We start from the raw sequence: 26,828 nt of genomic DNA on the forward strand, positions 1-26,828 counted from the left end.
GGGGACAGGACGGAGCCCTGTGGCGTTCCTTTACTTCCTAGTGTGATTGGGGCAGACTCTATTGTTCCGACCGTTATCACTGCTGTTCTGTTAGTGAGGAAGGATCGGATGTAGTTGTACGTCCTTTCTCCGGGGTTGATTTCTGACAAGTTTGTCAAAATGGCTTTGTGGGTGACGTTGTCGAAAGCTTTAACAAGGTCTAAACCCAATATTGCTTTCGTTCCTGTTCCCTCGTCAGCTTCAATTATGTCCTTGTTAAGCTGCAAGAGTATGTCCTGGGTAGATAGTTGGGCCCTGAATCCTAACATTGTTTCAGGTAGGAGGTTCATGTCCTCCGCATAGTTTTGGAGCCTATTGAGGATGACATGTTCCATGAGTTTGCCTAGGCATGATGTTAATGAAATTGGGCGTAGATTCTCAGTGCTGAGTTTCTTACCCGCTTTAGGAATAAAAGTGATTTTCGCGTGTTTCCACTCTGGTGGTATGTTGCCTGCATGCCAGTATTTGTTCATAAGGTCTGTAACCGCCGCGATCGACGTTGCGTCTAAGTTCCTGAGAGTCTTATTTGTTACTTTGTCTGGTCCTGCCGCAGATGTTGTCCGCAGTTTTCCAATTGCGTACCAGACCTCTGCGTATTGCTCTAGCGTATTGCTTGACCTACGCCACTTCCGGTGCTTAGTAATTGCCGCCGTTTTTTGTAGTTTCCGTCTCAAAAACAGCGAATTTTGGAAGCGATTACTGGTGCAGTGTCTTCTATTACTAATTCTCTCTCTTGTTTTTAGCACTCCTTCTCTTCACATGGCGAAAAATTTCAGTAGTCTTTGAAAACACCATAAATTTCACTTGCAGGTTTATTGGAAGTCCTTGAGCAATGATTTTGTCCTGTGGACATAATTAAGTGGGCTAATGGTGATAACATTGGTTTAAATTCATTTTTTATGCCCTGGCTATACCTTGAAAATCATATGATGTGATGCGACAAATATGCGTTAGCAATGTTGGTAATGCATTTCACTTCTACGTTGATCGCCTTCCCACTACGTCTTTGAATTTGATTTCACAGGGCTTCTACCGGGTGAAGGTGGGGTGGATGTTTCCAGTATTCTTATATTACAGGAACACTATGCAGCAACACACACACACAAAGGCCAACACTACGGCACTTTTGCGCACGCACAAAAGGTCATTACCATACGGCATTTGTAATTTTGTGTGCATGCACGCAAAACAAGCACATGCAAGCAAAAGCCTATACTGCAGCAAGTGCACTGTCGCATTGCTTTTCGATGATGTTATGAGCTCAAAATACAAGGAGCGGAACACCTTTTAGGAGCAGTTTGGATTTAGTTCTCATCACTTTGCATGCGCCTCGCATTTTCATCCCATCCATTGTCCAGACCGCGAGTGTGTGTACTAACAAGTGGTAGATACACTGATAAGGTTTGGCCCCTGGAAAAACTGTCCTGTCCATAATTCTCTTAGTCCAATTGATGAGGGTCTTAATGAAGGGACAAGCTAATTACATTTTTTTCCGAGGTTGCCTGGGCAATTTTGCAATGAGGTATGATATTCTACAGAGCCTGGCACCCAACTAAGAAGGTTGCCTCCATTTCGGCTCGCAGTGCAGGGCACTTGCAACTGAAATAATATCTCCATGATCCATGGACAGCTATAACTATTTTTATTTAACAAATATCCGACTCATTTTACATATTTAAAACTATTCATAGAACTTTCAGCAGAAAGGCCATCGTAGTTGACTGCTGTATGAGAGCTTTTTGCTTTAAAACAATGCTAGGCTTGATAAAAAGGTTAGTAGTGGTATGCGAATTGTACTTTTTCCCAACCGAATCGAACACGAAAAGCGCAGCTTTGCAACTGAATTGAACACGAATAGATTAGCTAAAATTCGATCGAAAAGCAATCAAATATTGATAGATTATCGGAGTTTTATCACCGTTTACGATAGACACGCTAACTATAGCAACTGCTAGCATATGGCAGGTGTGGCTAGGCAAAGAAACACGTAGCATTGACAATGGTAGCAATGGCAACACGTACGGCTAACCGGCTACTCAAACTGTCTACTGAGAGAATTGTGAACATAATGAGCTATGCGAAGGAAAATGATATGTGTAAGTTAACGAAAAGGAAGAGGACAGAATGTGTCAGAAAACAAATGCGTTTTTTTATGTCAAACGAAGATCCATTTACAAGGGTACAATACGGAAAATGCTTGAGGACCCATAGCCAGAGGCTAGTTTCGGGTCCATCACAATATTGTACATTTTAGATGCGGCACGCGAAGACGACAAATTGCGTTCATAAAGTAAAAGTCACATTCTCAAATATTTAGAGAAAAACAAAAGCAAGCGTACATAATACACACATCCTCACAAAAAGAAAAAACAATCGAAATCAGGAAGAAGAAATGGGCATGGGCAGCGCATGTAATGGAAAGGCAAGATAACCGATAGTTGTTAAGGGTAATGGACTGGATACAACGAGAAGCCAAGCATAGCAGGGGCAGCGCAATGTTAGGTGGGCGGATGAGATTAAAAAATTTGGGGGGTTAGGGTGGCTGCAGCTGTAACAGGACTAGACTAACTGGAGAGGTATGGGAGAAGCTTTTCACCTGCAGTGGATTTAGTCAAGCTGATGATGATTATTGAGAGAATCGAATACAAATCAAATTTTTTGAGAGCGCAGCTTTTAGGTGCCTGCTTCTGCGTTTTGCAGCGTCGCCGCTGTCCGTTGTAAACAGCAGTGGACATCCTTCAAGCTGCGAAAGCAATGGCGCGGGAGCTTGGAAAGGAGAAAGTAAAAGCACAGCCTCCTCCCCTCCTTAGCAACCGGCACACTAGTGGGGGGAGCAGCTGTGCATAGCAGCCATGACGTCACACAGTAGCGGTAGAACGAGCGCGCACGCGTCGGCGGTGGCCGCGAAACTGCCGCTCCTTCGCCATACATCTCGTTCCAGTCGAGTGAGTGAGACGCATGGCTCCGAAGCAGCCCAGTGATTTCGCGCCGAGTGGCTAGGAGAAGCGGCAGTGGGTTGACCACAATGCTTTCGCCAAGCACACTTTAGAATTTCCAAAGTGTATTCGGTATTCTTTTGAGGAAAGGAAATGCGCAGTATCTGTCTCACCCATCTCGGCGGACACCTGAACCAGAGGGAAGGTGCATAACTGCCCTCTTGGAACAGCGGACGCCTCAATCGCGCATTAAGCTACGTGGCACTAGTGACAGATGTGCGCTCCATGCCTTCACATTGACAATATTGTGCCAGAAACACTGCCGCCTGCCAGGGTGGCAGGGTGGGGGGGACAATGATGTAGATATAAAGACAAGCGGGAATTTCTTACCACTTATGCGGGAGAACATCCCGTTCCTCTCGCTCGTAACGGCTCCCACAGCTGTGACAACCTAGCGAAATACTTGCGCAGACCTTGTCTTTGAGAACCAAGCATTGATGCAGCTATTTCTATTTGCATTGATGCAGCATTGATGCAGCTATTTCATTGATGTATCTATTTCTTCGTCCACAAAGCTTTCTTCATGACAATCAAGAAGTGTTAGTGGAGTGCTTCTTGAAGAAGGAATATGTGTGAAACATAACAAGTTGTCTGTAATTGTACATATATGCCTTGCTCGAATTCTTTGCCTCAATCTATCGAAAAGCTGAAACAGCTGATGACCTGCGCTCAAATTTCGCATTAGGAAGTAACGTATTTGTCGGCAATTTTTTACAAACATTCGCTACTTGCGCGAATATTCAGTGAGCAATCGAAAGAAACAGAGAAGGCTGATTTCGCAGTTATAGGTGTATCTGTTGAAAGACGCAACAGATCTCCATTTGCGGAGTCGCAACACGGAGTCATTGTATTAACTTTACCATTGTTGTGCTATGCGCATAGGAAAAGCACATTTTGCTGTTGATAGAGGAAGATAATAAACTAGCACCACATTTCAGTGCATGCATGAGACAGGCGAGAGCTACGTATGTGGCTTGGCCTCCGAGGTCAGGCATAACGGCTGGCTCTGCTGAACCTGCCCGTGCCCTGCCGAGTCGTACAATCTCTGGGGCCATGTATGATGATTAGGACCACTGCTGCATGAATGGATAACACTGCGGGGCTGAACCCTCCATTCTGCAAGGGTGCCTCGATGCAGCTTCGATAGGAGCACTGCATCGAGGCACCCTACATCTCATACATACCGATCGCGACTGCATGGTACGCGGCGTGTAAAGTAGCTCTTTCTGGAATAGCCTTAGAAGAAAACTACGGCAGGGCTTATTCGAACTTCATACCAATTATTCGAAACGTGTTCGAAAACTTGGACATATTCGACGTGTTGCGAATAATTTTAAACAAACACTATTTGATTTGTTTAAATAATGGAGTAGGAGGATGTTTAGTTCCTTATTCGAAATTTGCACATATTCGGGCGCCCCTAGCTAGTGGTTTCATTCAGAAATATGGCCAGCGCTTTTTGGTGTGTGACAAGTTCACCGGTCAAATTTCGAACGATTTTCTCTCCTATGTACACCCAAATGAAAAGCGGACAACGTAATACCAAGCGTTTCAGGGAATGTGATTACTAATTTTTAAAAATAGGTTTTTTGAGGCAGAGGGAAGCTATTTGCGGCATAGTATACCAGTGTTGGCGGACATCAAAAACGAGAGAATCATGTTAACAAGTAAAGTAATTAACTAAAATTTCATAGTTTACTTTTAAATAGTTTCAGATAGGCACCTGCTAAAATGAGAGGTTTGTACCAGGTCATTATTAGTAGTCATATCAATTCTTGGAATTTCTAAAACTCGATCACCCTCGGCGCTATGGCTCGACAAAATTTTGCTATTTTGACTGTAGTTACCTGCACTGGAAGGGTTGCTTTGCCTGCATGCTTGGCAAAAGTGGTATTTTGGCACGATGTGAAATTTTAAGTCCGTTCGATTCGCCTGCACTCCCTGCACTAGTTCTGTAAAGTTCCGTTGCAGTGCCGTGCAGAGAGAGCAGCGCCAATTCCTGCAGCTCAAGTGTAGCTTGACCCTGGCTGCTTCCAAAACGAATTGTCGAGTGTAGGCCTGGTCGACTGCTAGCCTTGGCGCTGCCATCAAATTGTAGCCCCCAGCGTGGTGCCCATATATCAACGGCTGCCAACATACCGAACCGTATGAAGAAATGAAGAACCGTACGAAGAAGATATGAAGCACATCGCAGCGAGGTGTTGCCATGCATCAGCTTCGATGCAACCTCGCGGCAGCTGATCGAAACACACATGTGTCCTTTTACTGAACACGACTGAGGTGTGCGCACCCCGACTTGCATGTCAAGCGGATGTTGCAACAACCTACATAATGCTGCATGCGTGTGTGTACTGTTTAGTTAACATGACCGGCTTCAAGTACTGTTATAACTTTATTACTCCAAAGGAAAGACGGCGGTGACGGGTGTGTCGAGAGCACGGTGGTTGAGAGATGCAAGGTACGTGCCAGCGAGGGTCGTCGCCTTCTCGGGTGGCCACTCACTTTCCACCTAAGGCGGGCCGGTGTGAGCTCGTCGATCAGTGGAATAATTTGAGTATCTCCGCCGTTTATCGCAAAGCGCAAGCCAATGTCGTGCAAGCAGTCGTCTGCTTTTATTACGGCTGCAGCGGCACCATTTTGGCGCGGACCACTGAGGAGGTGCACAGTTTTCGTGAAGTCATCATGATCATCATCAGCCTGACTATGCCCACTAAAAGGCCTCTCTCATGTCTCTCCATTAACCCTGTCCTTCGCCAGCCGCGGCCACCATATTCCCGCAAACTTCTTAATGTCAGAAAAAAAAGACCTGCACAACATCTGCACTGTTTTGAAACGAATGGCGTCGTGCAGACGGCGCCATCTTGCACCGCTGAAACGAATGGCGAAGTGCAGCACCGCGAGAACCAGTTGATGTAGTGCAGGCGAATCGAACGGACCTTTGTCAAGCCACAGCGGCAAGGGTAACACCGTTTATGAAATCCTAACATTGTGAAATTCGAACATTCTAAAAGTAACATTCTGCGCTCCCTAGCCGAGGGTATATATGCCGCTTACCGCAAATAAACGCTCTTTTTGTTTGTTCGCTGTTATTGGAGGTTGGGCTCTGTGTCCGGTGTCTTCTTATTTTCGCGCCTTTTTCCCTTGACTGCGATGCAACATAAATGGCGACGAGGTAAAACAGTCAGTTGTGTAGGCACACGCCTGCCAGCATTGGCCCGAAGCTTCATCAAACAGCATACGAGCTCGAATTGCGTCGTCCGCTCCAGCGGTCTCCGTCGCTCGCCCCGTTGCGCCGGGAAGTTAGGCCTCGTGCGCCGCTAGTATCGCCCTCCGCTTTGTTGACGCCTGCGTCTCGCTCTACGCCGGCAAGCCATGGCTGCCTCATTCAACTACAACCCACCGCCGCCTCCGTTTCGTGCTACGCCGGGTCCTGCATCAGTGCCGTGGAAACAATGGAAGCTTGCATTTTCTCAACTACTTAGAGGCAATCGGTGCTGAGGACCTCACGCATCGACGCAGAAAAGCTATCCTACTGAATGCACTAGGCTTGGTGAGGCAGCGCATATATTAGTTTGGCGCCGCTTACCGTGTCGGCGCTCATCAACGTAAATGTCAGACAGAGCTTGACACCGATGTTTTCGACTGGGCACTTGCACTGCTTGACAAGCATTTAGCCACAAGCGTCAATGAGCTGATGGAGCGACACCGTTTTTGGCAGCGTTACCAGCTGCTGGGTGAGCCTTTCGAAGCGTATGAAACTGCGCTACGCAAGCTCGCCGCAAGTTGTGACTTAGGTGACCAAATTGAGAAGGCTGTACGAGACGAGCTACTTGAAGGTGCAACATCACAACAAATACGTGAGCATCTGCTTTTCGAGGGAACAAGCTTTACGCTGAGCCGAGCTGTGGAACTTAGCAAACACATCGAACAGACACGACATGAACTCAAGGAGCTGTCAGCTGATTCAGTCGTGCAGAGAATAGTTGAGAAGACTGCACTTGGGACCACTAGTGGTTTTTTCGGCGTGCTACTATTGTGGGTCTACCGATCATCGTGCCAGTGCAAGAGAATTCCGAGCTAAAAAGACGAGATGTCGAAAGTGCGACAAAGTCGGGCACTTCGCATCTGTATGCCGGTCAAGAGGCAAGTGCGAGTCTCCGGTCGACCGGGAGAGCAAGGCCACGTCTGGAGCGATGAATGCAATCTCCGTTCTAGACCTCAGTCCTGATGGCATGCGAGGAAAAGGCATCTACATCGACGTAAATGTTAATAATATTACTCCGAGCCTCCTCACCGGCACTGGGTCGTCTGTCTCCTTGCTGAGTGAAGCAAGTTTTCAAGAACACTTCCCCGGCTGTCCACTTACTGATACCAAAGTGAGGCTGGTGGACTACTCGAAGCAACGGATTGAGTTAAGGGTTGCTTTCTGGCGAATGTAGCTTTCAAGAAGGTTCATACTCGCGTTATTTTTCAGGCCGTGGAGCGTGGTACATCGCTTCTGGGACTTGATGCCATACAGAATCTACAACTTTGCATTGAAGGGGATGCTATGTCTTGTCTGCAAACAGAGTCACAGTCTTCATCGCTGCTACCAGATCGCCTGCGTGGTGAATTTTCACACCTGTTCTCTGGTGAACTTGGCCTAGCTAAAGGTTTCGTACACTTGGTTTTGTTGGTTTTTGAGGAAAGGAAATGGCGCAGTATCTGTCTCACATATCTCGGCGGACACCTGAACTGCGCCGTAAGGGAAGGGAGGAAGGCAGGAGTGAAAGAAGAAAGAGAGAAAGAGGTCAGGTTTCGTACACCAAGTCAAAGTTCGTCCTTTGGTAAAGCCTGTAGCTGCGAAGCTACCAAGATTGCCGCTTACACTACGTGAACGTGTGTCTGATGAATTGCGCCGACTGGAACTGTCAGGACACATTGAAAGAGTGGAGCATCTGAATGGATGTCTGCTATCGCCGTCGTGCATAAGCCTAATGGGACTATGCACCTTTATGTTGACCTACGAGAGGTGAACAAGGCCATCATAGTGGATGGGTTTCCCCTCCCCCACACAGAACTGCTGCATCAGCTGGTAGGTGCAACTACATTTTCAAAATTGGATTTGAAAGCAGCATACCATCACCTGGAACTGCTGAGAGCCATGAGCTCACAACATTTGCGATGCATGAAGGCCTATTCAGGTTTAGGAGAGTGTGCTTTGGCCTTGCATCTGCTCCTGCAGCATTTAAGAAGTTGATGTCAGCCCTACCGAAAGGGTGCCAAGCGGTACTTTGTTACATTTGTGAGCGCCAGCTCATCCCCACGACGGAGATCCTTCGCCGGAGGGCGAGCAACCCGAACTTTGAGTCCGAGCAACCCGAGCCGCCCGTGGGAGGAGAGAGTGATGTGAGGAGAGGATGAGGAGGACGAGCGCTCGCGCGGCGCGTGAAGAAGAACAGACTCAGGTGTTGGACACGAAAGAAGCAACACGGCCGCTTGTTAACCCAGAGCTCCTTTGTAATGGAAAGACGAATAAACGTCTTTTGAATTGTTCGTTTATCCTAACAATTCAGAAGTGGGATAGAGTCAACGTTCGCCCGAACTTACGAAGTTAACCGGCAAGCCCCACCATGCCTGTCACCCGCACCGGAGCATCTTCAACGGATATGGCAAACGAAGATGGCGGACGACCGAGCAACGATGGCGGGAACGACGACGCCGACGACTCAAGTGAAGGCGGATCCGACAACGTGGTGACAAGTGGAAACTTATCCCTGATACCTCCGTCAACGATTAACGTGGCGGAAATCCTGCAGGCCAGCGTTCAGGCCGCAGTGAGACAAGCCATCAATGGAATTGCCTTGCTTCAGACGCAGCAAGCAGCGGCCACACCCATCATCGGCGCGGGAGAGACAGCTCGGTTAGTGCCATCGTTTGATCCAGTGTCATCCAGCTCTCCGACAGTAGACGCTTGGATAAGACGCGTGGACGACTTGGCACAAGTCTACCATTGGTCCGACCGGCTGACATCTGGAAACGCACTCTCGAGGTTGGAAGGGCCTGCAAAGACATGGTATGACTCCCTCTCTTCCGTCAACAAAACATGGCCGGAATGGAAAGAAGAAATTAAGCGCGCCTTCCCCACGACAGCGGGATTCCAACGACTCCATCGGGAAATGCTGGAGCGACGGCAAAAGCGCGGTGAGCCCATCGAGTGTTATTACTACTACAAGCTCTCGAAAGCTCGCCGTTGCAACCTCACAGATGAAGCTTGCATTGAATACCTCACCACGGGGCTATACGATGACGACGTGATTAGAGCAGTGAGCGTACGCACGTACGAGTCGCCGGAAGACCTTCTTCACTGTCTGAAACGCCTCGAAGAAAGATTGGGAAACACTGCCTCCAAACGTTCAAAATCAAGTGGTCCCCCGAACTATTCTCGTTTCCCCGCATATGCCAACGCCCATGGCAACAAAAGCGAAGCAATGGCGTCGGCCTTGAACACTACCGACCACAAGAACCTTTCTCCGAAGGCGAGGAGGAAGCCGCCATGGAATGAAAGAGGAGAGCCCCTCTGCTTCAACTGCAGCGAGTACGGTCACGTGTCCCTCAATTGCCCGGCCCCACAGCGAAAGGCGAGATGCAACGCTTGCGGACGAGTGGGCCACGGAGAAAAAGACTGCAGGGCAAAAACGGAGAGAGGAGCGCGCGTCCCTCAGAACGCGTTGGGGTTTGACCTCCGAGCCGCTGAAGAGGCGAACGAAAAGTACTTTATGATGGCGAAAGCGAGCGGCTGTGACATACGAGCATACGTCGATCTCGGTAGCCAATGCGTAACTCTGCGGAAGGAGGATGCCAACCGAATCGGAGTCGCTTACACGAAGTTGACAAAGCCGTTCACTATCGGGGGCTACAGGCCCGGACATGTGACACCGTGTGGGGAAACGAACATCACCCTCACGGTCGACCAAGCTACAGCGGACGTTCCCGTGCTGGTCGTGCCGGACGCGTCACAGTCCATACCCTTCTTGTGGGCCAACCTTTCACCGAGCAGCCACACATCACGATTGTGAGGCGGAAGAACACAGTGCGGATTTTTGAGGAGCACAGGAACGAGGACAATAGAGACGACACGCTTCAGTCCATTGAAATTCCAGAGCTCCCAGAACGACCTGTGTGCCTATGGGCGAAGGAAACAACGGTTGTGCCCCCAAAATACGTGGGTTTCGTTAAGCTCTACGCCACTGGTAGCGCACCACGCTCAGATGTCTTCGTGGACATGCAGCTCAGGTACCAAGAAGGTCGAGAGCATTGCATACCACGCTGTGTCCTCAGCGTTGACGGGACCAACGAAACAATAGTCCCTATAATGAACATTTCCAATCATGAACTGACCATCAAAGCGAACGAACGAGTCGCACGAGCGGAAATTTGCTACCCAGACGATGCATCGCCACGAGAGGGTGAGTCGGACACCAGCATTGTCCAGCCCTTAATGATACCGAGCGAAGAGGTTCAAGTAGGTCCTGGTGTTGCTCCTGAGGAACGTGCAAAGCTCGAACAGCTTATTTTTGAGTATCGGGACTGCTTCGCAACCACCGTTTCAGAGATTGGCTGCACAAATGCCGCTGAAATGAGCATTGAGCTAACAACGCTGGAGCCAGTGAAATTTCGTCCCTACCGACTCTCTTACGCCGAACGGGCACACACAAAATAAATGATTGAAGAACTAAAGCAAGCTGGCATTGTTGTCGACTCCAAATCGGATTATGCAGGTCCTATCCTACTGGTGCGAAAAAAGACAGGGGAGCAACGAATTTGCGTGGACTACCGTGCTCTCAACCGTGTCACAAAAAAGGACCGGTATCCACTGCCTTTAATTGAGGATCAACTGGACCGTCTGAGAGGGAAATGCTTCTTCACGAGCCTAGATCTTGCGTCAGGCTACTACCAAATTCCTATGACTGAGGAATCGAGACACAGGACTGCGTTCGTTACTCCAGACGGCCATTATGAATTCGTTCGAATGCCATTTGGCTTGGCCAACGCACCGGCAGTGTTCCAGAGAATGATCAACGCTGTACTGGGTCCCCTACGGTACACCGTGGCTCTCGCCTACATGGATGACATCCTGCTGCCCACAACGACCGTGGAAGAGGGGCTTGACCACCTGAGAATGCTTTTGGATGTCCTCCGCGGAGCGGGAGTAACGCTGCGATTAAGCAAGTGCCGTTTCTTCTTCGAGAAAGTCGATTACCTAGGCTACGTCATTTCTCCAGAGGAGTGCGACCCGGAAGTTTAAAGATCCAGAGCGTCGCTGACTTTCCCGAACCAACGAATGTACACCAGGTGCGTCAGTTTTTGGGTCTGGCAAGCTATTTTCGAAGATTTGTAAAAGGGTTCGCCAGCATCGCTAAACCTCTAACGCGACTGACGTCTAAGGACGCAGTTTGGAAGTGGACTTCAGTGCACGAAGCCGCGTTCACTGAACTGAAGATGAAGTTGACTGAAAGGCCAGTTTTGGCGCATTTCGCGTTCGACGCAAGAACAGAGGTGCACACGGATGCCAGCAAAGACGGCCTAGGAGCGATACTTCTGCAAGAACAAGCAGATGGGCAGCTTCATCCTGTCATCTACGCAAGCCGGCGGACAACTGACTACGAAGAGAGATACCACTCATACGAACTAGAAGCGCTTGCGGTTGTTTGGGCGTTAGAAAAGTTTCGAGTGTACCTAATCGGGATGAACTTCAAGGTGGTCACTGACTGCAACGCAGTACGGGCAACGATGAGCAAAAGGAATCTGCTTCCCCGTATTGGCAGATGGTGGCTGCGACTGCAAGAGTTCACCTTCGACATGGAATATCGTAAGGGGGCGGCAATGGCTCATGTTGATGCACTAGGCCGCTCTGCATACGACCCCCCAGAAGAGACGGATATCGTTCCTGGCCTTCACGTCCTTGCAACATGCATAGCGACAGAAGACGTGCTAACCGTTGCCCAGCTGAATGATCCAAAGGTTCAAGCTTTGAAGGAAAGGCTAGAAAAAGAAGGAGACCAACGCAAGCAACAGGAGCGGTACAACAGGAAGCGGGTGGAAGCGCCGACATACAATCCCGGAGATGTTGTACTAGTTGAGCGAGAACCGGCAGCAAGTGGGGAGTCAAGGAAACTGAAAGAAAAATACTAAGGACCGTATATCATCCGGGAAAGGCTTCCCAACGACCGCTACCGCATCGAAAACGTGCCTCCGGGGCGGCAAAGGCGAAGAGCTTACAGCAGTATTGCACCGGTTGACAAGCTGAAGCTTTGGGACCGGGAATTACACGAGACAAGTTCGGAAGAATCGGGCCGCGAGGACGATTCCGACCGGGGCGGTCGGTGGCACAGGATGGCCGAATGTGAGCGCCAGCTCATCCCCGCCGACGGAGATCCTTCGCCAGAGGGCGAGCAACCCGAACTTTGAGTCCGAGCAACCCGAGCCGCCCGTGGGAGGAGAGAGTGATGTGAGGAGAGGATGAGGAGGACGAGCGCTCGCGCGGCGCGTGAAGAAGAACAGACTCAGGTGTTGGACACGAAAGAAGCAACACGGCCGCTTGCTAACCCAGAGCTCCTTTGTAATGGAAAGACGAATAAACGTCTTTTGAATTGTTCGTTTATCCTAACACATTGATGATGTCATAGTCTGGGGAAAGACTACTCACGAGGATGACGAGAACTTGCGTGAAGTTCTGAGACGGGTCTTTAACGCAGGCCTCACATTGAATGAGAAATGTGTGTTTGACGTAGCCAAAATTTCCTTTCTGGGACATGAATTCAGAAGTGAGGGCATTGCACCTATGCATTCGAAGGTGGAAGCAGTCACTCGGGCAGTAGTGCCAAAAGATGAGCCAGCGTTACGATCGTTCTCGGGCCTCGCCGGCTATTATTCGTGTTTTGTGCGACACTATGCGGTCGTTGTGGAGTCAATGAGAAAACTCTTGCACAAGGAGCAAGCATTCCTCTGGGACGAAGCCGCGCAGCAGTTTTGATGCAGTCAGAGCAGCATTATCAATTGCAGTGTCATCCACCTGTTTGAACCAGGCTTGCCAGTGCTTGTGTCTACCAATCCATCCGACACAGGACTCGGAGCTGTGCTGCAACAGCAGGCTGGGAAAGAGCTGTGAACTGCAGCCTTTGCATCCCGATCAATAACAGCTGCCGAACGCGAGTATTCCGTGGAGAAGAAGAGTCTGTCGCATGTCTCTTTGCATGTGAGCATTGGCACGTTTACTTGCGGGGACAACGGTTTCTTCTCTGAACTGATCATCAGGCATTGGTGGCATTACTGTCGTCGGGAGGTGCCGGTAGAAGGCCGCTACGAATCAAGGTGATCTGCCAGACATCTGTATTACAACTTTGACATCGTGTACCACAAGGGAAGTGATAACGTAGTCGCTGATTCCTCGTCCAGGTTAGCACTCATGTCTGCTGCTGAGCCGGAGTTGGATGAAGAAGTGGTGTTCGTGGTACTGTCTTGTATGACCAAAGAACAACTTCAAATAGCTGCTGCTGAGGATGCAACCTTACAGACTGTGGCTGAATACATTGCATCTGGATGGCCTGCCAAAGAGCTTTTAGTTACAGAGATAATGCCCTACCATGAGGTGCAGGAGGAACTGCCGGTCATACGACATTGTTTTTAGAGAGGAGAGAGTTGTTGTGCCCGCAACCTTGGCCCCCAAGTTAGTGTTGTTCGCATATGACACTCACCTCGGCATAACAAGAATGAAAGAACGGCTTCGAGAGAAATTCTGGTGGCCAAAAATGGACAGGGAGGTGGAACACGCAGTGAGAAGCTGCCATGTTTGCCAAGCAGCTGACAAGCAAAACCAGTTAGTTCATGCACTCCTGCAGCCTGTTGCATATCTGGAAATACCATGGCAAAGGTTGGCTACCGACATTACAGGCCCTTTGAATTTGCAGCAGGCCAACGCGAAGTTCATAATAACTCTCATAGAGTATCATTCCAAGTGGTCAGAAGATTGCTTCACCAATGCAGTTATGTCTGAAGTCGACTTTTTGCGTGGTGTCTTCAGCAGTAAGCGCTACCCGGAAGAACTCGTCTCGGACAATGGACCCCAGTTTAAGTCCCAAGTGTTTGAAAATTTCCTGAAGTAGAGGGGCATCAAACATTGTGTCTCTTCTGTCTACTATCCCCAAGCTAATGGCTTGGTTGAGAGGTTTAAAAGAAGCCTGAAGGACTTCATTCAACTTTTTGTCTTGGAATTCCGATGCATCCAATCGACTGTAGAGTATTTGGCCGTGTACCGGGCGACCCCACATGCTACTATGGGAGTCTCACCAGCTGTGCTACTTCATCAGTGCCAACCCAGAACCCGTCTCGACATTGTGGGCATACCATCGAGGGAGTTCTTTCAACAGCCTGCCTTGGCTATGCGCCGGCTACGTGCCCGTCTTCATGCAAAGCAGACATCAATGAAGACTTTCACTGACGAGAGGTGAGCGGCGAAGGCTCTGAAGTTTCGGGCGGGAAGTTATGTGCAAGTCCGTTACCCAGCATGCACGGGAAAGGCGGGCTATCATTTTCCAAGCCCTTGCGAATAAGAAAGCAGCTAGGTCCAAGCTTTCTGCCTGCAGGGTGGTCGCACATGGAATGCATCCAAGGTGGTGTCTGTTCCAGAGAAATGTGTGACCGAGAGCAACCAGCAGTTGTGCCAGCTGCACTGGGGAGGACTGAAACCCAGGTGATGTCGACAACTCGAAACTGCATCTGAAAGCTCCAACACCACTTTCGAGATTACCGCCTGATGCTTCAGGTTCATTTCAACCCCCCGAAAACGACAGTCCTTCAGTAGTGGGATCAAGAGAACCTTCGACTAGGGAAGACGGATGCAGTCACATTTCCAGGACCTGCATGTGTGACTTTTTTTTTTGCGAAGAGGATGATGTGGTGTTCTCATGTGTAGCTTTTTCCTTGTTAACCTGCTCAACTCAATTCTGTGCAAGTAACATTGTGCGCCTCCCTAGCCGAGAGTATACAAGCCGCGCTTACCGCAAATAAATGCTTTTTGCTTGTTCGCCATTACTGGAGGTTGGGCTCTGTGCCAGTAGTCTTCCTATTTTCGCGCCGTTTTCTCTCGGCTGCAATGCAACAATATGGACAAACGACTGGCAACAAATACCTGATTGCCATCAGGTGCCTATCTATAATAGTTAACCAAGAGAGTTTAGTTGATCACTGTACTAGTCAACATGTTTCTTCTGGTTTCGTACGTCCGCCAATACTGGTAATCACCATCAGCCTGACCACGCCCACTGCAGTGCAAAGGTCCCATGACTCTCCAATTAAGCCTGTACCAGTTATCCCAGTCAAAAAAAAACCATTGGAACCAATTGGAATTCCAAATGGTTCCAAATGGACTCAACTGGTTCCAATTGGAATCACTGTTCCAATTGGACAGTCCAACTGGATCTGCAAAGGGTTCCAATTGGAATGGAAATTCCAATTGGGCAGTCCAATTGGTTCCAATTGGAATCCTAATTCCCACTGAAGAGTCCATTTGGCCTTGCAACTTGTTCTTCACATCCATATGGACTCCCACTTGCATAACTCTGCAGGCATTGAGTTTAACACAATGAATTCAGTTTAATTTGTTTTTGTCAATTTTGCTAGCGGAGCACTTTTTCTGAAAAGCATATTTTTAACACAGTAATTATTTTAAATAACTTCAAGACCCTTTTGTATACTCCATGAGCCTAGAAGGTATTTAAAACCAGTCAAATTGCTGTGTACTTTTACAACCGCAGTCCCATCACAGCAACTTTAATCAAAATAATGAACCTTTTTCCTCACAAAGCTGTATACTGTAGACAACAGGCATGTTACCTAATTTTTAAACTCAGTTTGTTATCAAATTTGTAAAGTAACAATGACACACAACCACAGTAATTGCTTTAGGGGCATGCACATATTCAAAAACTTTATTTTTCCATTTCCATATGACACAGTGGTGTCGAAAATATGAATTCACTTAATGATGCTTGACTTCAATACAAAACAAAGCCGCATTTAAAATATACAATGTCGGACACCAGAGCACTTTCGGAAGAAAGTGAAACATGGCACATAATATAAATATTACACATTTGGTTGAATATTAGAAAACACAGTTTCACAACTTTAGCACAACTTTACAAGAAAAACGACAAAGTACAAAAACTGGAACAAGCACACTATTGAAGATTTTCAAAGATTCAAAGCATTCAGCAAAAAAAAGCCTACAACGACGTCAAAGTTACAGTTGCTTTGTATAAACGTATATTTAGTTTCCAAGGCAATACCAGGGGCAAATTCAATTAGAGGAAGAGAAGGGGACGGACATCCTAAAGTATGGCTTCCACATAAAATCCGGATTTGCACAAATTATTTTTTGCCATAAAAAGTCTAAGAAATGTGCGATTTAACATCCTCCCACCACACACAGTCTTCTCCAAGAATACGTAATAAATACACCCTGGATGACATAAGCTTAAAGTGAGAGTGAAAATTTGAGATCGGAAACGCAAGAGGCGCCCGTGTGCTGTGCGATGTCAGTGCACGTTAGAGATCCCCAGGTGGTCAAAATGATTCCGGAGACCTCCACTACGGCACCTCTTTATCTCTTTCTTCTCACTCCTACCTTCCTCCCTTCCCGTACGGCGCAGTTCAGGTGTCCGCCGAGATATGTGAGACAGACACTGTGCCATTTTCTTTCCCCAAAAACCAATTTACCAATTCATACTGGTGAATAGCGCAGTTTGATGAAATGGCGTGACAGGTCAAAATGGTCTCAGGTATGCACTTACAACACAAGCTGCATTTAAATGCAATCACTTTGAATGCTTGCACAACAAAATATTCACTCCAGTCAGATAGAGAGTCTAAAAAACACATGAAGGCAGTTTCATAAATGTCTTCATCTGAAGTTGAAATCGTTTAAGTACTGAGATCTAGCCAGTGCAGCCAATAGAGGTTTTCGAAGGATAAAAGCCAAAAACTGTGATGGACCGTGGCTGAGGTGCTGTTCTGCAGCTTGAGATTAGTTCTGAGGTTAATTTGGACTTTGGTGGTCACATGTACGGTGGCAAAATTAAAACAATGCCAACATGCTGTACAATGTTACCTCACATTAATGTTTCCCAGATGATGCAAATTAACCAAAACCCGTAGTAGCTAAACGGTTATGGTGCTCGACTAGTGATCCCAAGAATGCAGGTGCCATGGCCATGTTTCAACGGGACCCCGCCGCGGTGGCTCAGTGGTTACGGCGCTCGGCTGCTGTCCCGAAAGACGCGGGTTCGATCCCGGCCACAGTGGCCGAATTTCAATGAAGGCAAAATTCTGGATGCCCGTGTACTGTGCGATGTCAGTGTACGTTAAAAAAACCCAGGTGGTGGAAATTTCCAGAGCCTTTCACTACGGCGTCCCTCATAGCCTGGGTTGCTTTGGGACGTTAAACCCCAATAAACCAAACCTAAGAAAAAGGTAATCGTCTAAAGGGTGTAGGAACTAGGAACAGGTGAAATAAATACACTTCCTATGTTCATGAAGACGCAAATATTGCTGACCGAGGAAAATGGAACAACTTCACGTTTCATGGAGAATGAAACAACTTTAAACAAGTGCCTCATCTCAACAGTGCTATACTTTAACACCTTGCATTTCAGTGGCTGCACAACTGCAAAAGTATGACTGCTGCTGACAATGCGCACAATTATTGCGAAAGTGCCATCTGACAGCTGTACCACTGAGTTGTTTGTTTTTTTATTCCTGGCATAGTCTTCACTAGTAAATATACGGCCACTGTGGCACAAACGAGGATACTCAATACTGTCTTCTGCCACAAGCTCCTTGTTAGTTATGCTGCTTGAAGGGACATATGGCCTACCTCGACCAAAGAAGCGCAACCCCCCAGAGATGGGCACACTTTTCTGGGTTGGTGATCTGTCTAGAGAAGCACAGTACTGTATGGCACCTTGATGAGCAGTAATCTTAAGGCACTTCTCCACCACTCCCTCAATCTGCAACACACGGCATATCTGGTGGGGAATGCCATTGGGAGCCTTCACAGCCTCCTTCAAGGTGCCATTTCCCGCCTCAAAAGGAAAAGCAGAGTGAGCCCACAATGGACCCCAGTGTCGCACACTCTTTCCAATATGAAGAAGTTGATGCACGTTATACGTCATGCACTCTTTTCCATAGAGGATCTGAGCGTGGACATAGAAGTCCAAAAGAAGGCTCTCTGCAATAGTAAGGTCAGGAAGTGACACCTTGTGTTCCAGCATGATGTGTACAGCCTCCACCAGACATGCCCAGTGCTGCAAGTACTGACTCTTCAAAATGCCCTCCAGCACAGGAACACTGTAGAAGAGCAACCAATTCTCATACTCCTTCGCCTTCCACCATCTTCTCTCCTTGGTAGGTCTAGGTGTGCGTTTCGCATCTCTGGGAGGTGCAATGGTCATTAGGCGTCTGTCAATTTCAGCCTGAGAGCGACCCAAATAGAACAGAGAGCCTGGCGATTCGAGCCACAAGTCCAGAAACTGCCGCCCCACTCCCAACAGCACGCAGTGCATATAGTCTGGAACAAAACTCCAGACTATGTTAAACTGCTGCATGTTGATGAGTGGGGAGAAAGATTTTACGCCATTAACAGGTCGCCCCTCTACTATTGCCCTTTCCATATCTGCCACCATCTGCTCCTCACTCCTCTCGGGACTGTCTTTATCCTCAACTGGGTATTTTGTTGCTCTCCCAACCCTCTCGCCTTTCTGTAGACACCAATTGCAGCCGTGGTATCCGTTAAACTGAGTTACACCCTGCATGGGGGCTCTGGCCACAGAATCAACAGCACAGCAAATGCAGAAGGCCTTGAAGTTTTGTTTTTTGCCTTTATAATTAAGGTCAAATCCTTCCTGCGATAATTTGTTCATGACCTCCACAAAGGCACCCTGAAAGATGCCCATGTGGGGTTTGTCTTTTCCAAACCAGAGACCTGCCAATACCAAATTTTTCATCCTTTCTGTCGGTGGCAGCTCATTAATAATAAGTTGGATAGGCCAAATTGATGTGCCACTCGACTTGAATACAGGACTGCCATCTGCATTCAGTGTAAAGCTGATTCTGTGGCCAGCTTGACTAGTAGCATCAACAAAGTTGCGATACATACTGCCATCATGAATGTCACACAAGGTGCTATTGGACTTCAGCGGCTTTGTCAAATCAAGAAAGGTGGATTTTTCTAAAATTTTGCATAATTGTGATGGCAGATTTAAAAGGACAAAAAAGGGTGCATCTGCCATGGCAGATGATCCGCATGGCCGACCACATTCGGAGCAGTCCAGGGATATGCCTGGCACAGCTTCACCCACATAAATTGTACACTGTGGGCAAAAATAATGAAATGTCATGCCTGTCCCACTGCCTTCAAAAAATTTGTTTAGTGAGTACTTTGAATGCGGAAGAACAGGGCGTTCAAAAAAAGCATTGACCATGTCAATGAGACTAAGAAGTGCACTAAATGTCAGCCTTGAGTTAAGTGCATATCTGAGGACCATTAAGAGCATGTCACCTTCCGTCACAGCTAACTTTGTAGACACAATATCTCTGAAGAGACTGCCAAGTGCAGCATCATTTGAGCTGGGGCTCGTGCTCTCACTGTGGGCATGGTGTTCCTGCACACATAGAGAAGGCATCTTACTTATTTGAACACACCGCAGTCTCAGTGAGACCAGACAGATGGGCAGGTTTGTACAAATATTTTCTGCAACATACTGCAACACAAAAGAAAGTTCTCATGCATTTAAAACAACAATGGTAATGCCAAAACGATATCTAGTGCAGCAGCTGGTTAAGTTTTATTTCGCGATTGTTTTTTTGTTTTTTATGAAGGCGGGGGCCTGAAGCAAAAAAAGCTACCCAAAAACAGCTTCAAAGAATGAAGCCCTTCGCAATAAAATGAGCAGTAGTCACAACAGAATAGCGTTTGCATCAGCACAAGCAAATATAGACAGTACGGTGAAGTAGCAGAACATTCGAAGTCACAAATAAAAATTACACATAAATGCAACAATTCATTTCGCAGCATACAGGGGAAAGTTAAGAAAGGCTTATCAGAGGAATGGTAAGAAAAAATGGCAGTATACGGCTTTTTTTTTTCAGATAAAGGCTTCAACACTGAATATTTGTCCTTACCAGGTTATCATCACGTACGTCATCTGCATCCGGCTCGCAAATGGAACCGGAGTGTACGGCTGAACTGAGTGCGCCTCCCGCCGCAGCGCGTTCACAGTCACTGGTAGCGCTGGAAGCGAATGGCTGTTGGCTGATTTCCTCTTCATCCGTTGTGACGGTTTCTTCGATATCCTCTGGTGGCGACTGCAGCCCACTACCTCTATTGTCTGCCGCAGAAAGTTCCTGTGTAGCAACGTTTAAAGTATCAGTCAGCGGCGTTCAGAAGCGCAATTAAGTGGTGGGCACATACTGTATATACGCTCGAAGTACTTACGCCTTGTTCTTGCTGATGGCTTTTGCGCCAGTAGTGCGTCGACTTCGGCAGCTCGAACTTTGCGCCAGGGTTTAGGTATTCTTTGTAATTACCTCGCTTCTGCCGATTTTGTGGACGCGCCATCACGATTCCGGAGCAGACTCTGCGTGTCGCTTCGCAATGTTTAAATTTGTGCCAGCAATCTCGCAAAAATTTTAATGAGGCGAAAGTGCCAATAAATTCCAGGGACTAAGAAAATCGCGTGCAGACCAACGACCAAACATACTGTCGCACTTCTGCCGCTGGCTTGGCCTTCTCCTGTTACTGGCAGTACCACAGGCAGGTCACAGGTGGCGAAGTTGCCTCGGCTATGGGGCTATGACTACAACTCGGTTTGGCTAGTTCGGCCGTATTCACAAAAAAAGTCAGTCCAGCAATCAACGCACTGAAGCCCGAGTACTGAGTAATGGGTTCTAAATCTATGAGATAGAAATATTTTTTTGTAAAATTAGGACCTGCGAATACGCGATGGCGCAATACTTTGGAACTTTGGTATCAGTTGCCTTGCCAAAAGTTTGGGGAGGCAAAGAAAAAAAAGGGAATTTTAGGCTAGGTGGCGCAAACTGCCGCCCGATACAACTGTAGTCAGAATAATCCATCCATCCGTCTATCAATGGCGGGCTGTGGCGGACGCGAGACCGGCGAGATTGAGCGACCGAACTGAGCAGTGGCCACTGAGCAGTCAATCTTTGTGTCACCTCGTGAGCACTCGCAATTCGCTGTTGACACCATGGGCACGCATGCATACGTTCGATACGAGGACGACAAGCGTTGTGCCATTGTCCCTATCGAATACGTGCGAGGATTTAAGTGTAGGGATGACGATGACTACTCTTCAACATTTTATTTAGTGAAATGGATTGAAGAAGATGGAACTGCAGATTATTATCGAGCCCGCATATTGCTGCTTGGAGGTAAGTTCGAACTGTTATTATTCTGCGCCTGCGGCAGTGACCATTCTTCGCGCGTTGCAGAGGAACTGATCACGGACAGTGGTTGCTTAATTACTGCAACACACTCCATTCTAATAAGGTTGCTTGATCGCCCAATGCGAGTCGCAGATATCGCGATATGAATGCATGAGATTCTAAGAAGGTTGCTTGATCGATCAACGCGAGTCCCAGCTACCGCGGTATGAACGCATGAGACGTAAATCGTTAAAATTTCACAAAACGCAGCTGTTAAGGCATATTTCTTTCTGTGGTGGGCCACAAATTAAACTGAGCGAAAAGCAGCCCTGTCAGTGGGAGAACACGTGTTGTAGATAGTCGACCGCGTGGGCAACAATCGCCTGTAAACTTAAGATTAAGGAGCGGCTTTTGTTGCAGCGATGATATTATATTTGTCGTGGCTGCTACCTGGCTGTCAAAAATAAGGACTTGGTAATTAGCGCATTTTTCGCTAGTTAACACGTGCTCGTTTATCATTCCTTTAGCCACAATTTCTTTTGGAATATCCCACGCCTAGAGGCACTCGACGAATAAAAAAAAATATCAAGCCTGATCATCAAAGGTAACTCCGCGAACGCAATTTTAAAATATTTTGTAACTTTATAACCATAGTTATAACCATAGTAATCTTATAACCAGGCCACCGCTTCAAAAGCAAAAATTATAGCGATTTTATTTATTTGATATTGTGATGTCACTGCATCACAAAAAAGTAAAGCATACATACTCTCTTTCTTTGAGTTTTTTGGAATTCTAGGTTTTAATTTTTATCATAGCAATAATATGCATTTGATGTGTCTACAACTAACAGCCTCCATTTCTGCTGTTTTCTTGGAATACATTTCTGTTGTGCATTTTGGCTTGTTAAAGTGTCTAGAAGACTTATACCGTTTACCTGCAATTTACTGATCTTTGTGTCAATGTTTCAGACTCTGAAGCAGACTTACAAACCAAAGTGAGACAGCGTCGTGTTCGCTTCAGGCGAATTGTTGGCTCCAGTGACAGTGAGGAAGAAGAGCGCGAGGTGGTATGTATGCTCCTCAGTGCACAGAAACTGCCGGGCTCCTAAGAGTGTGTGAGGCTGAGAAATGTCTTTGTATTTCCTTTATTTATAGGAGCCTAAGAAGCAAAAACCCACCAACAAAGAAAACCTTTTAAAAGCTCTTGCAAGAAAAAAGAAGTTAATACCACAGAGATTAGAAACAGAGCAAAATGCTCTGTCAGCTGCACTGGCAGAGGTGAATAGCCTGAAGCAGCGGTTGCAAGAGCAAGACTTGGAAATGAGGAAACTAAGAGACCTTAATGAGAGGCTCCAGGAGAAAGTTATAGGAAGAATGGACGAGCTCGGTATGATGGCTTTTTGATTCCTTAGTATTCTTAGTACTAGTTTTAGCCTGGCAGCGGCATTCAAAGTGGTGTGTATTCGAACCACACTTAAGAGACAGATTATTAATAATGTCATATATCTGCCACCATATCATCTGTATCTTATATTTTATCTGCAGAGCTTATATGCAAGACCATTTATTTCCTGGTGAAAGCCTGAGCAGATTGTGGCTAAATCGTAGTTCTACCCGAAAATACACACAAGGTGTAGTTTGCCGGTGCATAAAGCTCGGTGAAACACATGGAAATTAGCTTTATATTATGTGGTCCTTTCAGTAGGTAAATTGAAGCAGTATTTTTACAGAACTGAGAGCGCTACAACAGAGATATTTGTAAAATGTTTTGTGCCAAGAAAAAATTTAACAAAAATCCAAGTTATGTTCATTCATCAAATTCATTGTCAAATATGAACTGTGCCTAGTTTGAACTGCCAGATTTTCTTGTGATGCAAAACTCAAAAACAAAGGGCCGTTTCTGACGTTTATATTTTGTAGTGGAGACATTTATTCGTTTTTGAAGTTTTATAGTAAGCTTGTTGTCATATGTGCGTCATTGTGATTAATGTGTATGACTGTTTTTTAGAATCTTTCTTGAATGCCCAAGCCCTGAAGACTATGTCTTCAGTGCCTGAGGACAAGGTGGACAAGGTGCCTTTACCCCCTGCAGTAGAGACCACTGCTTCAACGTCAAATGCAGCCTTTCATCTCCTCCCCAGTCAAGACGATATGGTATACCTGAATGCTTCCTGAAAAGCCCAAAACAATAAGAATGTGCATTTGTTGTGTTTTAAGCATTGGTGCAGATAGCTGCATCTTATATCTTGAATGAGCTGTAATTTCACTTTGCATTGTGCATGCCAAATCGAAGTGCTATTGAATAATTGTCTATGCTTTACATGCTCTTGCAGCCATTGCTAACTTCTGATGTTTTGACACAGGTACATGAAAGTTACCTATGCAAACGTTTTAAGTTTCTGCTAAGTATGTTCACCTTTGGAGATCCCTGGCATACTTTTTTATTTCACATTTTGCCAATACATGATGATAAAAACACTGCACGAGGTTGGCGCTTTGACTTAGATGAGGTCAGGGGAAGTTATGAGGATGGGGGATACATAAATACTCCTTTTTAAGCAGGTCGGAAGATACAGGCATGGCAAATGAGCATGTGTAGAATGTACAAGATGTTTTTTTTTATCTGTGCAGGTGGACATTGGGCGTGGGATCCAGATATCAAACAGTGCCTGGATCAGAATAAAGCAGCTGCCTAAGGACAGCATGTTTGTAAAAGAGCTGCTGGTAGCAATCTGGGGTACGGCAGCACTAAGAAACCGTTCCCTTCAGGGTAATAACATATAGCATTGTTTTCCACCATGATTTTTGAATAGATGAAGCGTTTACAAAGTTATTTATTTTTTCTCCACTGCATTCTGTTACGCCTCTTTTCACAGGCAGACATTGCCCAAAATTTCCGGACCGCCCAAGAAAAAATGCGCTGAGCCCTGTGAAGTTAGCAGTGATGCGTGGTGAGTACAGACTGCTGTTAGGACAGTTTTTTATCTGTTCTTTGCTATGGTTGTGTCAGTGATGTGACCACAAACTTGTAAAGCTTTCTCTGGCATTGTTTCAAATCCTGTTCTTCCCCAAATGAAAATGTGTGCTTATATAAGTGCTTATAGAAAAGGCGGTGGATTGTATGGAATTGCAAGGGTTGCAATTTTCTGTGTATACAGCTGCACCCATATTGACATAATTGTGTGTAGTATGGTTTTGACTTCAGTTTTTTTCCCACTTTCTTAAAGTACAGTTGGTAACGTAAGTCAAGACATCAAAAGAATCAGATGCAGAATCAGTACCACAATGTAGGAAGAAACCCACGGGATACCTGAGAATGATACTTGCAGGGCACAACGTGCTGAAACTTGCAGACAACTTCACAGCACAAGATATGCAATGAACCCGTTCATAAAGGGACTAAAATGTGCTTTTGTGTGAAGGAAAAAAGGGTGCTATTTTGGTTTCCCCAGCTTTTAGCCAAGCTGCAAGCAGCCGTGCATACGATTGAGTTAAATTTGCTACCTGATGAGGTGACAATTTTCTGTGCACTCATGTTAATCATTTTGCCCTCTTTTGTAGAGGAAGGATTTATCATGAGGTAATACAGGAGTTGCTAGCTTCCTTTCTTTATCAATAACTGATAGTGAATATGCTAGAAACCTCTTGTTAACAGTCGAGACTTCGGCTAGGTGGTGAATATCAAGCATAGCAGAAATGGGTGCACGAGGTAGGACAAGAAAGACTACACACTATTGTGTAGCGTAATTGTACTATTAGTTGCCTTTTGGCTGTGCTCAAGTTGTGTGTTCTTGCATGCTGCTTCTGTATGGATGTTAGGTTGGCATGTCCATTGAGCACAAGTACTTCTCACCAAATTGCATTCTCCGCTTCATCCAAAAAGGTGGACAAAATTTGACAGCAAACTGGACAAATGCCCATGGGAGATTATGCACAGCACTTTTCAAGATGAACTACCCACTGTTTAATGCTGAAACTCGTTCTGACTTAGGGTACTGCTGAAACTGACAGAACTTAGGAACTTTTTTGGGGTTCCTCATCGATTCATCTTTGTAAACCTATCACTTCCCTTGTTAGACTTCCACTTTCCTGCATATAGAACCTGATACTGGCCACTCTATATTTTGTGCAACATTTATGGCAATAAATTATGCTTTGCCTGCACCATTCCTCTGTGATGTCGGCAATTGTGGTAGTCTACAACAAATTAGGCTTGTGTGCTTTGAGTAAGCTATCCTTGGGAGCCTTTGACCGTTGGCTCCCTCACAGTTTAATATGCATTTGCACCAAAATAGTGCAAACTAATGCACATTGAAGGTGGTTTTCTGGTTAGCCAGGCTCAGTGTTTCAAGACACAATATAAGGACAGCATTGTGACACCACTTAATTTAAAATGCGGTTGAAAAAGGTAGAATGAGTGCTTGTGTTCATGGGAGGTGTGAATGTAAGGTTATGTGCAAAGGATAAGCTGCAAGCACAAGTATACTGGAAATATGCAACCAGGTCTCCTTCTGTTTGCATCATGGTTTAGAAATCTACTTAAAACAGTACAGGCAAGATAGGAAGCTTGCATTTCCAAACTTAGCGAATGTCCTCTGATTTCTTTTTGTAAATAATGTACTGCTCCTCTTGATGTCAACAGAATGCTACAGGGAGCGGCTGCAAAGCAACGGCGTACCTGCTCACATGCTCTCCGTGGCTGTGAAGCAGCTAAACCACTTCGTCGTTGAAAAACTGGGCGACATTGAGAAGCTGGCAAGGAGGTACATATAATTTATTTTTTAAATAATTTTTGAATTTCCACATGCATTTCGTTGAGTCTGTGTAGCTGTTCTGGACGATGACTGTGGATGAAGTGCAGGATTTTTAACTATGTTATGTAATTTTTTTCATTATTGATATTTATGAGCGCTTGCACACTCCCTCATTTAAGCTGCGCTACTAAAACTTGGGTACGAAAATTTTTTCACTTTGTTTTGTCATAATTTGGCTTGGGTGGTTTCATTTTGCAGGCAGGAGCAAAAAGAAGAAATGTAGAGATGAAGCAACAGCGAAATGTGGATTCAAAGGCGATGGAGTGTCAGGAGCACAGACCTTTGGGCTAGTTGGTTCATAGCAGACACGTACAAGTGCAAAAAAACACGGACAGAGTAGAGACTTGGAAAACACGAGCGCTTACTTTCAACTGAAGGTTTATTGATACACAAGCACAATTATATACACCTTGCTGCATGAGGTCAAACTGATAGCCCTGCCAACATCACGTGGCTGCTCCCAAAAACATTATTTCCTTTTTAGTCAGTGTGACAGA

General features: G+C 46.4%; 3 protein-coding genes across 3 annotated transcripts; 2 read left to right on the forward strand and 1 right to left on the reverse strand.

The window, feature by feature from the left end:
- Positions 1–16,808: 16,808 nt before the first annotated feature.
- On the reverse strand, positions 16,809–21,034 carry LOC149357516 (uncharacterized). The gene is made up of 3 exons (XM_089584790.1): positions 20,569–21,034; positions 20,256–20,477; positions 16,809–19,735 (listed from the first exon to the last, which is right to left on the reverse strand). Exons 1-3 carry the CDS (start codon positions 20,689–20,691, stop codon positions 17,555–17,557), a joined length of 2,526 nt encoding a protein of 841 aa, XP_089440916.1. The 5' UTR covers positions 20,692–21,034; the 3' UTR covers positions 16,809–17,554.
- A 116-nt stretch (positions 21,035–21,150) lies between these two features.
- On the forward strand, positions 21,151–23,108 carry LOC149357517 (uncharacterized). Its single transcript, XM_089577931.1, has 3 exons — positions 21,151–21,521; positions 22,487–22,584; positions 22,673–23,108. Exons 1-3 carry the CDS (start codon positions 21,338–21,340, stop codon positions 22,919–22,921), a joined length of 531 nt encoding a protein of 176 aa, XP_089434057.1. The 5' UTR covers positions 21,151–21,337; the 3' UTR covers positions 22,922–23,108.
- Positions 23,109–23,557: 449 nt separating this feature from the next.
- On the forward strand, positions 23,558–26,579 carry LOC149357518 (BEN domain-containing protein 5-like). Its single transcript, XM_089576597.1, has 5 exons — positions 23,558–23,671; positions 24,149–24,287; positions 24,394–24,468; positions 26,160–26,280; positions 26,530–26,579. Exons 1-5 carry the CDS (start codon positions 23,558–23,560, stop codon positions 26,552–26,554), a joined length of 474 nt encoding a protein of 157 aa, XP_089432723.1. The 3' UTR covers positions 26,555–26,579.
- Positions 26,580–26,828: the final 249 nt, after the last annotated feature.

The sequence above is a fragment of the Amblyomma mixtum genome, chromosome 3 (genome assembly GCF_055824585.1).
Source record: "Amblyomma mixtum isolate Tamu chromosome 3, ASM5582458v1, whole genome shotgun sequence".
NCBI lineage: Eukaryota > Metazoa > Arthropoda > Arachnida > Ixodida > Ixodidae > Amblyomma > Amblyomma mixtum.

What these genes read in the sequence shown, in the direction of transcription:
- LOC149357516 (XM_089584790.1), bottom strand. Translation starts at nt 20,691, where the DNA reads ATGGCGCGTCCACAAAATCGGCAGAAGCGAGGTAATTACAAAGAATAC. An exon ending in GCCATCAGCAAGAACAAGGC is followed by an intron (nt 20,478 to 20,568) that starts GTAAGTACTTCG and finishes GTTGCTACACAG; the next exon opens with GAACTTTCTGCGGCAGACAA. An exon ending in ACGTACGTGATGATAACCTG is followed by an intron (nt 19,736 to 20,255) that starts GTAAGGACAAAT and finishes CTATGTGTGCAG; the next exon opens with GAACACCATGCCCACAGTGA.
- LOC149357517 (XM_089577931.1), top strand. Translation starts at nt 21,338, where the DNA reads ATGGGCACGCATGCATACGTTCGATACGAGGACGACAAGCGTTGTGCC. An exon ending in CCGCATATTGCTGCTTGGAG is followed by an intron (nt 21,522 to 22,486) that starts GTAAGTTCGAAC and finishes TCAATGTTTCAG; the next exon opens with ACTCTGAAGCAGACTTACAA. An exon ending in AGGAAGAAGAGCGCGAGGTG is followed by an intron (nt 22,585 to 22,672) that starts GTATGTATGCTC and finishes CTTTATTTATAG; the next exon opens with GAGCCTAAGAAGCAAAAACC.
- LOC149357518 (XM_089576597.1), top strand. Translation starts at nt 23,558, where the DNA reads ATGTCTTCAGTGCCTGAGGACAAGGTGGACAAGGTGCCTTTACCCCCT. An exon ending in TCCCCAGTCAAGACGATATG is followed by an intron (nt 23,672 to 24,148) that starts GTATACCTGAAT and finishes TTATCTGTGCAG; the next exon opens with GTGGACATTGGGCGTGGGAT. An exon ending in ATTGAGAAGCTGGCAAGGAG is followed by an intron (nt 26,281 to 26,529) that starts GTACATATAATT and finishes TTCATTTTGCAG; the next exon opens with GCAGGAGCAAAAAGAAGAAA.